The sequence below is a fragment of the Chiloscyllium plagiosum genome, chromosome 18, assembly GCF_004010195.1.
Source record: "Chiloscyllium plagiosum isolate BGI_BamShark_2017 chromosome 18, ASM401019v2, whole genome shotgun sequence".
Taxonomy (NCBI): Eukaryota; Metazoa; Chordata; class Chondrichthyes; order Orectolobiformes; family Hemiscylliidae; genus Chiloscyllium; species Chiloscyllium plagiosum.
In genome coordinates, this window is record NC_057727.1 from 18,706,076 (window position 1) to 18,721,625 (window position 15,550).

Genomic DNA, 15,550 nt, shown 5'->3' on the forward strand with positions numbered 1-15,550 from the left:
AGACTTGAACCTGTTCTCATTGGCAAGAAGACTAAGAGGGGATTTGATAGAGATGTACAAGATGATCAGAGGATTAGATAGGGTAGACAGTGAAAGTCTTTTTCCGAGAATGATGACATCAGTGTGTACGAGAGGGCATAACTACAAATTGAGGGATGATAGATTTAAGACAGATGTCAGAGGCAGTTTCTTTACACAGAGAGTGGTAAGGGCGTGGAATGCCCTACCTGCTAATGTAGTCACCTCAGCCACATTAGGGAGATTTAAACAATCCTTGGATAAGCACAAGAATGATTTTGGACAGTGTAGGGGGACGAGCTGAGAATAGCTCAGAGGTCGGCGCAACCTCGAGGGCCGAAGGGCCTGTTCTGCGCTGTATTGTTCTATGTTCTATGTTTCATGGTTATTATTAGATTTTCATTTTAATGTTCAATTCAAACTTCGCTGTCTGCCATGGTACGATTTGAACCCAGATGTTCAGAGATTACTTGCATCTCTGGATTACTAGTCCAGCAACAATACCACATTCTCCCTTTACAAATGCATGCTGGATCTCTTTGATGAATGCAAACTTGGCTTTTTTTTTCCCTGATTATTATCAACCTACAGTTTTAGGAATTATCTTGCAACCTTTGTTGAAAGACAGTGTTACATTTGACATTCTCTGGCACCAGCTCCACATAGAGAAGATTGCAAGATGATAACATGTTCTTCCACTATCTTCATTCCCACCTCCTTTAGCAATCTGGGATGCAGGCTATCAAACCAAATGACGTATCCACTGTAAGCAGTGCCAGCCTTTCTCTTGCATATTGTCTGTGAATTTTCATCCAATCTTCTCCTTTCATTTCTGCATGTACTAATATTTTGGCAGCGCTTTCCTCCTTCATGAACACTGAAAGAAAATATTCATTATTGTCTTCTTTGTCCCTCAATGTGCCTTTATCTTTTGTGTTACTACCCAGCTTCTTCTTAGAGTGAAAGCTACCCTTAATCCTTTCAAGTATTCTCTAATATCCCATAAAGTTTACATATCTTTATCAGCATAGGTGGTTCTCTGTAGTCTTGACATGTTCAGTTGATTATTTTGCTCTACCACTTAACATGCAAAATAAACTTTAAGGTTTTGATGTTAAAGTTGCCAAGTTGCTGATTAAGTCAGGGGAGCACTTTCAGGGCACTCTTCTATGTAGTTGCTGTAAATATTTTCAGTATTTAAACAGCCAGCTACATCATTGATCCAGGCGTATTTTGTCAGTTGTGTTCTTTCAAGTATATGAAAGAGCATTCAATTTTCTATGGGTGCATCGTTTGACTTACAAGTGATGTCTTTATTGATTCTGTAATTGTAAAGATGGCTATGGCAGGAACTTTCAGCAGAAATGAATTAAAAGTGGTGCTAAAAATGCAACTTTACTTTGAACACTTTGAGGCTCAATGTTTTGAATCATTTAATTGTTACACTTGGTCTGAATTGTGATCTTTTAGTTTGGAAATTGTTTAAGTTGCTTGTCATTTTCCATCCATTTCAAAAGCAGATGAAGTAGCTTCAGATTAGAGTCTGTGGACAGAAGTTACATATTAAATCTGATATAAGCATGCTTTTTTGTAAATTTCCACATTGACAAAGGTTTAAGATCTGTGACAAAAATAGAAATTGCTGGAAAAGCTCAGCAGGTCTGGCAGCATCTGTGGAGAGAAATCAGAATTAACATTTCAAGTGATCCTTCCTCAGAATTCAATTCAAAATGTTAACTCTGATTTCCCTCCATAGGTGCTGTCAGACTTGCTGAGCTTTTCCAGCAATTTCTATTTCTGTCTCTGATTTACAGCATCCTCAGTTCTTTCGGTTTAAGATCTGTACTTCCTTACTGGTTTTTAAACAGGGCTACACAGTATTTAAGGAAGGTCGGGTAACTGACTCCTAGTGTTTACAAGTGTTGCTTTAGACCACTCTCTAGAGTCTTAGGAAGTTAGTTTAAACATTTTTTTGTGCCCATGGAGAATCACTGGACCATTTAGCATCTCCCAATTAGGATTCTATTGAAAACTCAACAGTTGAAGATGTGTGAAAGCCAATCCTTTACACTAAATACATTTTTACCACTGATTTTTTTTCTTCATCTAGTTAAAATTCAACTGGTAGGAAAATCAAGAACTAGTGGTTTTGGTCTCAGAATTGTGGAGTGTCAACAATTTTAGATTGAGTCAAGGAGAAATTTCTTTACTCAGAAAATTATCTGTCTTTTTAAATTCTCTGTCTCAGCATGCTGATGGTTCTTGGTTGTTGAGTGTGTTGAAAATTGAGATTAATGGATTTTTGAACTTCAAGGAATATGTGGTTAGGGTGGGAAGTTGGAGTTGTTAGAAATCAATCATGATCTATTGTAGGAACAGGCTTGAGGGATTGTGTGTCTTCTGCACACTCCTTCTGTGAAAAAAGAGTCATTATTAAATAAAGACTAATTTTGATAACTGTTTTCCATAAGTTAATTTAGCTGAAAAACCACCTTTTTTAAAAAAAGCACAGTTTACTTAAAATAATTATTTTTATCTTCAGATAATAGTATCAAACTACAGTTGAGCATAGTGAACTTTTGGTTGGATTTGAATTAAGTTTCACCTAAATTTTCATGGTCCCCTGAAATGTCTTCCATTTAAACTGCAGGTGTTATCGGTCAGAGTGTAACTACCATGGTGGGAGGATCACCAACTGTGACCACGACAGGAACACCATATGGTCAGCAGGTAAAACAGATTATTTGTTTGGGTACGTTTGCAATATATGATTTACCTTCATTGCTTTGAAATGCTAGGCATCATTAAATCAATCCATTTTATTAAAAAAAGTTACACTTCAATAACATTTTACAGTAAAAGCTGAGATTAGTAATTCAAATACAGTGTAATTCAACAACTTAATGTTTACAATAATTACTGTTTTAGATTGGTATTCATCCTAATCTTGGAGCTCAGGGTCAGCAGGCTCCACCTCCATATCCTACACAAGTCACAGCTCAGCAGACTATCCAGCAGCAGCCATCAACACCAATGTTTGTGGCTCCTCCACCAAAAACTCAGCGGTTGTTGCACTCTGAAGCTTACCTGAGATATATTGAGGGGCTTAGTGCTGACTGTAATACTGTAAGCAAGTGGGACCAGTCCCTTTCAGGTAATATGCAATGTATGTAATTAATAACTACAAAAAGAATGTCATTATTCCAGCTTTTTGCAAAAATAATGCATTAGATTTTCAAGCTACTGACATTGAATGATAAATAGGTGCTGGTTCGCAATGTATCTGTTATAAAAAAATTTTAAAGTTCCAAAAGTGAGGCAAGTGAATTTTAATATATGCAAATATGAGGTCATCTACTTTGGATCTAAAGAGTACAAAACAGGATATTTGCTAAAGTTTGAAAAGCCATTTGGGAGGCCAAAAACATAAGATTAAAGAGATTAATTATATCAGCTTTTATATCCAGAGGAATAGAATACAAGTGGACAAAAGTCTTGCTTCAGCTAAATAAACCTCTGTAGTAAAATTACAAAACACTTACAGATGGTGAAAGATGTTTGGAACTCAACAAATAGCAATTGATACCAGATGAATTGATTATTTTAAAACTGGGATTGATAGACTTATGTTAACAGAAGGTATTAATGAATTTGGCAAAAAGTGCATACTCTATATTCAGTTACAGATCAACTATGATCTCATTGATTGGGGAAACAGACTCTAGAAGACCGAAGGCCTGGTCTTATTCCTGTACTGCTATTGAGAATAATAATAGTGTTGAGTCCTGAAGAAGGGTCCTGCCCGAAGCATCAATTCTCATACTCCGTGGATGCTGCCTGACCCACTGTGCCTTTTCCAGTGCCACGCTTTATCAACAATAATAAGTGTTGTTCACCGTGCTTTTTAAAGGTATTCTTTAGCTCTTTCTGAAATCCAAGCATAAATTCAGCAAGGCAGCACTCGTTCTGATATTGGATACATTGAACACTGAGATCAGTACTGTAAACAGAAAATGTTGGAAATCAGTGGGTCAGGCAGCAGCCATGGAAAGAGAGCAAGCTAACATTTTGAGTCTCGCTGACTCTTCATCAAAGCTGACATGAAGTGTGGAGGGGGCAGCATTTATGCAATATTGGGGGGAGTGGAGTTCTGCGGGAGAAAGGCTGCTGATTGTTTTGCCAATCTCACATTCCAATGATGTGTCTAACTGCCAAACTGGGAAGAACAGATATAGTCCCATTGGAATGGGGGAAGGGAAGAGAGAACATGGTGATATAGAATGCAAAAAGTGATTTCTGAAGAAGGGCTTATGCCCGAAACGTTGATTCTCCTGTTCCCTGGATGCTGCCTGACCTGCTGCGCTTTTCCAGCAACACATTTTCAGCACTTAACAGAACATCTCCAGTCTGTGCGCAAACATGACCCCAACTTTCCCGTAACCGGTCATTCTAACATAACATTCTTCTTGTATGCCCGTTTATCTGTCCTTGGCATGCTGCAATGCTCCAGCAAATCACAGTGCAAACCGGAGGAACAACATCTCATCTTCGGACTAGGCACTTTACAACCTTCTGGAGTTAATATTGAGTTCAACACCTTCAGATTGTGAACCCACTCCCATTCCTACCCTTTCTTTCAGCTTTACGTGTTACATTCTCTGTCACCATGTTCTCTCTTCCCTCCCCTCACTCTAGTGGGACTATCTGCTCTTCCCAATTTGGCAGTTAGGCACAGCCAGTCTGCCATTCTCACATTCCAGTCACTTAATCTGCACTATCAGCTGCCTTTCTCTCCCACCACTCCACTTACCCCACTATTACATAAATGCTGGCCTGTTCACACTTCACTTCAGCTCTGGTGAAACGTCATCTAGCCTCGAAACGTTAGCTTGCTCTCTGTCCATGGCCTGACCTGCTGTGATTTCCAGCATTTTTTGTTTTCAGTACAGTTTCCAGCATCTGCAGTAATTTGCTCATCAGCACACCCAGGTCACAAACCCCTGATGTTTCAGCCTTTAAAAATTTTAATTTTGTTTAAAAGTTAATCGCTGAGAAATTGACTGAAATAGCAACTTTATAAAAACTTTATAACGTCTTTCTTTTTCAAAATATGGTAATTCTGTTGAACCTAATCAGATAAAAAACATAATGACAATGTTTACACTCATATCTGCTAAACTAAAAGAAATCCTTATCCGCTTGCATTTTATAGATTGAATTTTTAAATATGTTACTACTCCTAACTGAGGATTTTTAATGCATTCATGTATAAATAATTTGCAGTTGCAGGATAGTAGTGGAGGGACCATGAAATAAAAACATAAAATACTGGAAATATGCACCATGTCTGGCAACACCTATGGAGAGAAACAAAGATAATATTTTGGATTGATGCACTCTATCTGAAATGAAGATTTCTAATTTCATGGACCTGAAATTTATTTTGTTTCTCTCCACAAATACTACCTTACCTACTGAGTATTTTCCGTGTTTTGTGTTTTATTTCATATTTCTAACATCTGCATTATTTTGCTTTTGAATGGAGAGATCATGCTGTGGCTTTATTTTTCAACTTTGAGTCACACTTGCCCAAAATGATAAAATTAATACATACACACATATATCACATTATCTTGTGCTCCTTTACAGCAAGAAGGCAAGATGTCCACCTTACTAAAGAACAAGAGAGTCGGTTGCCCTCTCACTGGTTAAAGAGTAAAGGTGCTCACACAACCATGGTTGATGCCCTATGGCGATTACGTGACATCATGCTCCGGGACACTCTAAATATTCGGCATGCATACAGTCTGGAATAATGTGTAAATTGCTGTTACATTACCACCATTTGTTATGATGCAAGAGTTATGTGAAAAGTGTGACTGTGTTTTAGTACCTATGGGGAAATGGTAGTACAATTTATTTTACTGCATTTCTTGTAGGGTCAAATTGTATTTGTTTTTATAAAGACTTTTTAAATACGCTGTTACTGGACATTTCAATTTACTACTGTTGGACTCTGCTATAGTCTTATGGGAAACCTTATTATATTTTTGCACTGATTCTATTGCTTGGATAGAATTCAGTTTAATTTTTCACTGGTACTTGGGAGAATAAGTATGCTTGCTCAGTACATTTGTGTTATAATGAGTCTAATTTGAACATTTTTCATTAATAAAAAGAAAAGTACATCCAAGGGTTGCTCGTAACTTATGTTATCACATCTTGTGGATTTTATTCACTAGGCCCTGAACTCAGACAGATTGATCTCAATTCAGATGCTTTCCGTTCTTTTATTAATCATTAAACAATATTGCTTGTCCATGGACAATTTATGAATATTCAGTTACATCATTGGTAGCCCGTTACCCAGGTTACGGGGTGTGACTATCCATGAAAAATAGAGCTTAAATCATTTAATCATATAAGTGACATGTTCCAAGCTTTCTGTAAGTTTCTCCCTTAAAAAAAACCATAAATAGTTAATTGCGTACAGTGAAACCAAACGACCACACTCTAGATGCACACCCCATGATAAGATACACATTGGAAAAATTAGTCTAACAATATTGAAGTGGAAGGTGGATATTTTATACACAATTTCATTATAACTAAAAAAAATTGTTACGCAGTAAGTTTCCCTCCTCAAATATACTAAATTTTCATTTTTTGAAGTCTCTCTGAAAACAATTGGTAGAACAACTTGTTTTAATAGTTTGAAATCTGAAGAGATTTCCAAAGAACAAGATTCTCATTTTTTCCTTAGATTATGAAATTTGAGATGTGTGATTCGCTTTACTTTTAATAACATAAAATTTGTGAGAGACTCTATTATGATGTTCTGGAATGTTGGACAGAAAACGTTGTGACCCCAAGAACAAATCTGCTGTGAGTGAAAATGAAATCCCACTATCAAGTTTAAGAACTACATTACTGTGCTATTGTGGTCCGGATTCCCTACTGATTTGTTCGCAGAGGAATCAATCTTCAACATATAGATGTGGGTCAATTCCTGCACCTGAGTTTTGCAAGGGTGGAATTTTATAGTCCTTCACTGATGCATTTGCAGATGAGAAGTTAGTGTTAAATTTTATCAGGTGATTTAAAATTTACCAGGTGATCTTCCTGTCGCCTACCTCCCATCCTGCCTTAAATTTTTCTTAAGGGCTTCAATCCAGGGCGAGGTTGGCACATTGTGGGATAAAACCTGGCAGATGGAGTTTATTAAAGGAAGGTGTATGGTCATGCATTTTAGAATTAAAGGCAAACTCATATTTAAATGGAGAGATTCTAAGAAAGTGTAGCAAAGAGGAAAGAGGGACCTGGGTGTTCTTGTGCATAAAATACAAAAAATTAACTTGCAGATGCTTCAAATAATCAAGAAGGCAAGGGGATTTTGGGCTTTATTGCAAAATGACTGGAATTTAAAAGTAGGGAAATTGTACAGGACATTGGTGAGGCCATACCTAGAGTACTGTGTACTGTTTTGGCTTCATATTCAAGAAAGGATGTACATTGGAGGCAATTTAAAAGAAATTCACCAAGCTGATTCCTGGGATGAAAGCATTGACTTATCAAGAACAGCTAAAACTATTTACTAGAGTTTAGAAGCATGTAGGATGATCTAATTGAAACATACAAGGTTCTGAGGGGGCTTGACAGGGTAGATGTTTAGAAGGTGTTTCTGCTAGTGGGAATCTCAAACAAGGAGAAATAGTACAAAACAAGGGGACACTAATTTAAAACTAAGATGAGAAGAAATTTCTTTCCCTGATGAGTGAATGCCTGGAATTCTCCACCTCAAGGTTGGCTAGGTCATAGAAATATTTCAAATAGGAAGTAGATAGATTTTCGAAATATTGGGGAGTTGACGGCTAAGAGGAGCAGAAACAAAAAATGGGTTCAGGCCTGGGGAAAATCTTGAATGGTAGGACAGGCTTGATAGGCTGAATGGCCTACATCTGCTGCTATTTTTCATTTTCCTATGTTCCCAGAATTACCTGGACTGTTCAGCATTGTGGAAAAATCCATAATCCCAGCAGTGGTCACTTTCCTAGTTATGCTGCATCGACGACAGAGCTATCAGCCAATCTGATTACAGCAGCTCTCTAAGTGGGACTTCAGCCTGAGACTGGGGTGTAGATCTCTCTTTAAAGCAATTAATACTGTTCAAATATTAACTTGTTGTGGGGAAGTCATCAAGACCCAAGATGTTCTTCCCCACCCCCCAACTTTGTAACCAAATTAGGGAGGACCATAGCATAATATACTGCAATATTCAGCCCCATGTGTCTGAGACCAGTAAAGCAGCTTCTGTTACTGTGGGGAAAAAAAAATTCAGAGTTTGCAGATGTGACATGTATCATGATAATTGTATGTAATAATGCACTATCAGCAAAAAGTTCTCTGGAGACAGTTTACCATCAATTGCACCTGCATAACACTCCAGTATCACCCAAACTTAGAACCTCCAACATTTCTCTTTATTTTTTGATGTGAAGAAAACTGTCATCTTAGGAAGTGCTAGATTGAGGCCCTCATCTTTATTGGTTCTTCAACAATTTAATTATGGATCGATGAATAACTGCAAATATAGATAGGGAAATAGTAACAAAAATAGAGTGCTGGAGAAACACAGCAGGTCTGGCAGTATCTGTTCAGAGAAAAACAGAGTTAACACTAACAGTGACCTTTAGTGTTTGTAGTTTGTATGTCAACACTTTCCTCCCATACCCTAATCCCAAAACATAGTGTCAATAGCCTTTAACTCTCTTCTAAAATATGTGAAGGTAATTGATGCAAATTCAATGACAGATATTTGTTTCATTTGATAATTTAAGGCAAAATCTCTACTGATTATAAAGGTAAGTTTGATAATGAATGAAAACACTTAACTCCAATTATTTTCTAAAAAGGCTTGAATTCTTTACCACATATTTAGCTGTTGAGCTCTATAATTCTCACATGGACATTTTTGTGGATAGGAAAGTACTGCAGTTTGGTCTTAAATGAATTCTGGAATTAGGCTTTGCTCATTGAAATCTAAAAATAAGTAGGGCAAAGTGGTCACCTGGTATTTATATTTATTTTCCCCAGTAGAGAGAAGAAAGCACCCTAAATTGTAGAGTTTACAAGATAAAGTGTATCAAGTCACTTCCAAAGAGGTTTTGAGCTGCAAACAATCATATAGAAAGAAAGGAACAGTTAGGTAAGATATCAACTATGAAATTGAAAATGTGTGAGGCAAAGTAGGTAAGATCATGGCAATACAAGTATTAACAAAGATATTGTATGTCAAACAATGTGTTGAGAAATTCAATGGCATGGGAAATGCAAAATGAAATATTAAACATTGTGGAATTATTTGACTGTGATTAATGTAGAGGCTAGGATATTAAAGATAAAGAACAAATTTGGCCCTGTCATTAATGTTATGGAAATGGAAACAGAAAATGGTATCAATACTCGGCAGATCCCAACAACATCTGTAGATAGGGAAACAAAGTGCATTTAATGACTGCATGGTGGCTCTATTACCTAGCTGAAGAGCTGGTTGCAACGTTGTTAAGGTTGGGACGACAGCAGGACCGAAAGCATCTACTGTAGTGAAAGTTCTGGAACACAGCTGAGTGGATCAGCCGTCAAGGCGGACGAGCAAGGGGGTGGTTTAGTGTTATGTGCAGGGGTGCGGGTCTCTTCAGCAGGAACTGCACTTGCTACTGAGGTATGCTGAGGTCCAAAAGAAGCCAATAAATGGCCTCTACGCAGAAAAAAACATCCTCAATTTTCTCTGTCCTGACATAAACAAAAAATGTGGAAAAGTGACTGCATGTCACCTCGCACCTTCCCTACTGATTCTATAATCTTCCCTATGCCTTCTTGCCCATTCCCAAAGAAGTCGGTGGATGAGATTGGGAGAATAAATTCCAGTCAATAATTCTATTTGTCCACAGATTGTGCTGATTATTTCCAGAATTTTCTATTTTCAACTCAGATTTCCAGTGTCCACAGTGTTGTATCTCTGTGTAGGTAGAGGAAATAGGAAATATTGAAATTAAGTCTTTGTAAGTATGTAAGTTAGCTCGTTGAGCTGGAAGGTTTGTTTTCAGACTTTTCGTCACCATACTAGGTAACATCATCAGTGAGAGTCTCCAATGAAGCACTCGTGGTTCGTCCCATCTCTCTATAGGTTTTGGTTTCTTAAGGTGGGTGATTTAATTGCAGGTTCTTTTTTCAAAGGAAGGCAGATAGGATCTAAATCGATGTGTTTTTTGATGGAGTTCTGGTTAGAATGCCATGCCTGTAAGAATTCTTGTGTGTATCTTCATTTCACCTGTCCTAGCATGTGTGTTGTCCCAGTCAAAGTGGTGTCCTTCTTTGTCTGTGTGTATAGTGATAGTGGGTTGTGTTTGGTGGCCAATTCGTGGCATGTTTTCTGCTAGTTTGTCCGATGTAGGTTTTTTTTAAACAGTTCTTGCATGGTATCTTGTAAATGACGTTAGTTTTGCTGTTAGTATCTAATGGATCCTTTAGTTCATTAGTTGCTGTTTAAGTGTGTTGGTAGGCTCATGTTCTACCGTGATGCCAAGAGGTCTGATATGTCTTTTATGTAAGGTAATGTGGCTATAGTTTTCAGTTGCGTTGTGTCTGCTCGTTTGGATTTGTTCTGAGGAATCAGTGGATTGTGTTTATTGGGTACCCGTTTTTCTTGAAAACGTTGTATAGATAATTTTCTTCTGCTTTTTGTAGTTCTTGGGTGGTGCAGTGTGATGTAGCTCATTGAAATAATGTCTTGATGCAGCTCCGTTTGTGGGTTTCGGGTTGATTGCTTTTAAAGTTAAGTATTTGGTCTGTGTTGTTTTTTGTGGACACTAGTTTGAAGCGCTCCGTTAACTACTTTCAACTGTCACGTCTAGGAATGGGAGCTTGTTGTAAATTTTATCCCTGACGTACATACAGACAAAGAAGGTCATCACTTTGACTGGGACAACACACATCCTAGGTCAGGTGAAACAAAGACACACACGAGAATTCTTAGAGGCATGGCATTCTAGCCAGACCTCCATCAAAAAAACACATCAATTTAGATCCTATCTGGTTCACAGAGGGATAAATCTTTGATTTTGGTTGACCTCAAGTTTACGGGGGGGGGTGTAAAACGTGTGATAGAGTTAGGACTGTTGAAATATTTGAGAATTAGCGTGGAGAAGACTTGCGGCAGCATATGAAGAGGCAGATTTGGTTGACGTTACGGAGATTCAAACGGAATGCCTCGTTGATGGTACAAATATATGTTTCGAAGGTCATTCCAGGACAAAAGAGGACACCAGACTTGTGACAACGTGAAGTGAGAAGTGTCAATACACCAATACTGTACTCGCCAAGCTGCCTTGAACTCGGACCCTTCTGAATCGTGAGCAATGATAGGTTGTCAGCACAACTGACGAGGGGGTTGGTGCTTTCCTGGTGCCGTGAGTCGGTGAAAGGTCAACATCGTAAAGCGGTAATGCGCTGGGAGAAAGAGCAGAGACCCACAACATAAGGACGTTTGCCTTGGTGCATGGAAGCCTCGGCTTCAGCCACTCCTTCGCATCGCCCCAGAAATCCTGTAGTAGCCCTGAAGCCTGTGGATTCTGTCCCTAGTTCCGCTGAGTCCGGATCAAGCCTTAGCCGGAGACCTGAAATCGGCCGGGTTTAGCAATGCTGCTGAGGACCCGGCTAAAGCGACTGTTGGATTTAGTCCCCGGGAAGCGGCAGCTCGGGGTCTACCGATTCTTGCCTTGTTTCTTTGTGCTGGGCGGTGTGCTGGAGTGGATCATGATAAACGTACGCATTGGGCACGAAACATTTTGTAAGTATAACTTGAGTGACTTCCGCGTTTGCCACGGTGACTGTATTACAAAAAGCACTTCATTGGCTGGAAAGCACTTCGCGATAGGCAGCTCGTGAAAACAAACCCAATAGTAATTTGTTTATGTGTCCCGAGTTGTATTGTACAGTACCTGGATTTTTAAATTTTGGAGTTTATCTCAGGCTGAATCTTGCTTTCTCCTGTCATTCTGTGGTTTTCTGGCTATTGGTGTCATAAACATACCTATTTTTTGATTTAATAGTAATTAAACCGGCTATTGGAATAGGCCGTTGAGCCGGTTCTGCTATTAAATAAGGCTGATCTCAACTAAAACAAAGAACTGTCGATCTGGAGGTTTAAAACAAATAGAAATTGCTGGAGAAGCTCAGCAGGTCTGGCAGAATCTGCGGAGTGAAAACAATTAAGAGTTCAATGACCCTTTTTTAGAACTGATAGTAACTAGGAAAAATGGTATTTATGCTGAAGACTGGGAGTGGGAGGGTTATGTGGATAGGTGGAGATGGAATCCCAAGACAGAGAGAGAGAGAAACAATTAGGGAGACAAAATATAAATAATAGTAAGAGAAGGGCTGCTAATAGGGATCACTGAAAGCAGCTTGTGCCATGACCAGATTTGGGGATAAGTAAAGGACATGAGAGGAGGCATTCAGTTTCTAGAATTATCAAACACAGTATTGACTTCTGAATGTTGTGGAGCCACCGAGCAGAACCTGAGATGCTGTTCCTCCAGCTTGTTGCCGTTGTTGGGGAGTTTCAGCTATAGGGAGAGGCTGAATAGGCTGGGGTTATTTTTCCTGGAGATTTGGAGGCTGAGATTTCGTAGGGGAAAGAAAGGGATCTAAGGGGAAATTTTCACAAAGAGGGTGTGTGCATGGAATTAGCTGTCAGGGAAGATGGTATTGGCAGGTACAATTACAACATTTTGTTATGACATCATAGTGAAACCCCTCTGTTAATTAAACTAAACACCCAGTAAAGTTCACCCCACCTTGTAATCTGTTAAAATATGGGTGACAGAGAACTCCCAAATTCCACTATTTAAAGAAAATAAAATCAATTAACTCAAAAGTGAACATTAAACAACAACTACTCACAACTCTAAGCCCCCCTTTCTCTTAACTGCTTATTACCTGCCTCCAATGCTATAACAATATACTGTTCCAATAAAACACACATTAAAATTATATCAACTTAATTTCAAAACCATACAGCCGGTGTCATCTTCAGTGTCTTTCTTCCAGCAGAAGATCTCCCTGGGTCGTCATCGTTTTTACTGCAAATATGTTTCATATGAAAAGGTACTTTTTGATAGTGTTTCAATGTCTGGGGTCTCTCTCAATGGCAGTTGCTCTGTCTGATTTTCAAAATGCCTGCCTTTTTTTTTATAGATCATAGAATTTTAGGATCCCTACAGCGTGGAAGCAGGCCATTTGGCCAAACAAGTCCACACCGACCCTCCGAAAAGTATCCCACCCAAACCCATTTTTCTCTCCTATTACCCTATATTTATGGGGAGAAAGTGAGGTCTGCAGATGCTGGAGAACAGAGCTGAAAATGTGTTGCTGGAAAAGCGCAGCAGATCAGGCAGCATCCAGGGAACAGGAGAATCGACGTTTCGGGCATAAGCCCTTCTTCTTTCTACCCTATATTTATCCCTCACTAATGCACCGAGCCTATACATTCCTGAACACTATGAGCAATTCAGCATGGCCAATTCACCTAACCTACACATCTTTGGACTGTGGGAGGAAACCTCTGCACACCCATGCAAACACAGGGAGAACGTGCAAACTCCACACAGATGGTCGCCCAAGGCTGGAGTCAAACCCAGGTCCCTGGCGCTGTGAGGCTTCAGTGCTAAACACTGAGCCACCGTACCGCCCATTATATCCCTCACATCAGATCATCTCGTTGGTTCGATATTGGCAAACAATAAATTCAAGCTCAATTGGGTTTTTGTATCCTGGGGCATATCTTAAACTATGGTTAAATTTGAATTGTTGTCAAAACAGCGACTAACTCCAGTATCTATTTCACAGCCAAATGTTACGTATTTTCAATTTTCCAGTACACTCTGAGACTGCTCTTGTAAGCTCTCAGTGCAGAACAATATTTACTCTTTCTTAAAGGTACAGTATATCCTTTCAACTTCATAACACCTCCCACCTTAAGAAAAAAATGAACCATTATAATGAAAAGATGGCTTTTTTTTCTAATTCTTAATCCCATTGCAATGAAATACATCAGTCATTAATCTAAGTTATACTTTCATATTAATTTCTGTAACATACATATAACATTGGAATCTGATCCTTCTTATCTGTCCTTTATCCTTTAAATCAGAGATAATGCATCTGCTATCACATTATGACCCACAACATATACAATTTGTAAATGAAAAGTCTGTAACATAAGACTCCAACAAAATAGTCTAATATTTTTGTCTTTAAATCATTCCAAGAATGTAAGAGGATTGTAGTCTGTGTACACAACTGTCTCTGACACATTGTTTGTGACATAAACATTAAAATGTTGTAAGGTCAGTACCAAACTCCATACTTCTTTTTCGATGGTAGAGTATTTTTTCTGGTGGGTGCTGAGTTTCTTTTGAAAGGTAGCCGATTGGCCATCCGATTCCATCGTCATCTTCCTTTAGCTCCAACTCCTATATCGCGAGCATCGATTGCAACTTTGAAGGCTTTCAAAAAATTTGGTGTAACGAAAACTCGTACGGTGGTTAATACTGCTTTTAAATTATCAAATGCCTCCTGAAATTTTCTGTCCACCAAAATTTAGTGTTCTTCTTTAGTAAATCTGTTAGCAGTGCCACCACACTGCTGAAGTTTGGAACAAATTTCCGGTAGAATCAGCTTAATCCCAAAAATCGAAATACTTCGAGGTTGATTGTGGAAATTCCTCAATGGTCTTCGTCTTGGTGTTCCTTGGGGTCAACCTTCTATGACTGATGTTCTGTTCCATGAATGTCACCTCTGCCTTCACGAATTCTGTTTTAGATTTATTACCAGTTTTGCTTCTTGTAATTGTTTAAAGAGCTATCCCAACTCTACCATGTGATCTTTCCATGGCTCGCTAAAGATCATCCAGATAAACTGCACACTTAGTTAATCCAGCCACAACTGTGTTCATGAGTCTGTGGAATGTGGCAGGTGCGTTCTTCATTCCAAAAGGCATCAAGCCCATTTGGGGTTACAAATGCAGAAATTCCTTTTGCTTTCTCTGATAAAAGTACCTGCCAACAACCACACAGTAATTTCAACTTTGTGATGTAAGTGGCATGTCCAACCTTCTCTGTACAGTACTTCAATTTTGGTAATAGGTATGAGTGATTTTGTAGAGGTAAAAACAATGACTGCAGATGCTGGAAACCAGATTCTGGATCAGTGGTGCTGGAAGAGCACAGCAATTCAGGCAGCATCCGAGGACAGGCAAAATCGACGTTTTGGGCAAAAGCCCTTCATCAGGAATAAAGGCAGAGAGCCTGAAGCGTGGAGAGATAAGCTAGAGGAGGGTGGGGGGGGGGAGAGAGTGGCATAGAGTACAATAGGTCAGTGGGGAAGGAGATATACACGCCGTGACATCGAACAATTCTTCCGTCGCCTCCGCCTCCAAGCTTACTTTCACAATCAGGACTCCCGCCCACCT

The 15,550-nt window shown here is 38.9% G+C and overlaps 2 protein-coding genes across 5 annotated transcripts in view; both read left to right on the top strand.

The window, feature by feature from the left end:
* Window positions 1–6,211, top strand: part of pbrm1 (polybromo 1) — an 83,261-nt gene extending 77,050 nt beyond the window's left edge. For all 3 annotated transcript variants that reach the window (XM_043707856.1, XM_043707858.1, XM_043707855.1), the window contains 3 exons: window positions 2,669–2,748; window positions 2,947–3,172; window positions 5,668–6,211. In XM_043707856.1, the coding sequence (XP_043563791.1) occupies window positions 2,669–2,748; window positions 2,947–3,172; window positions 5,668–5,834 (473 nt within the window). In that variant the 3' untranslated portion in view covers window positions 5,835–6,211. The remainder of the gene's footprint in view (window positions 1–2,668; window positions 2,749–2,946; window positions 3,173–5,667) is intronic.
* A 5,109-nt stretch (window positions 6,212–11,320) lies between these two features.
* Window positions 11,321–15,550, top strand: part of LOC122558913 (small integral membrane protein 4) — a 15,959-nt gene continuing 11,729 nt past the window's right edge. The window contains exons 1-2 of one of the 2 annotated variants that reach the window (XM_043707860.1): window positions 11,321–11,866; window positions 13,129–13,185. In XM_043707860.1, coding sequence (XP_043563795.1) covers window positions 11,716–11,866; window positions 13,129–13,181 — 204 coding nt within the window. In that variant the 5' untranslated portion in view covers window positions 11,321–11,715 and the 3' untranslated portion in view covers window positions 13,182–13,185. The remainder of the gene's footprint in view (window positions 11,867–13,128; window positions 13,186–15,550) is intronic. The other variant, XM_043707859.1, reaches the window with a different exon arrangement.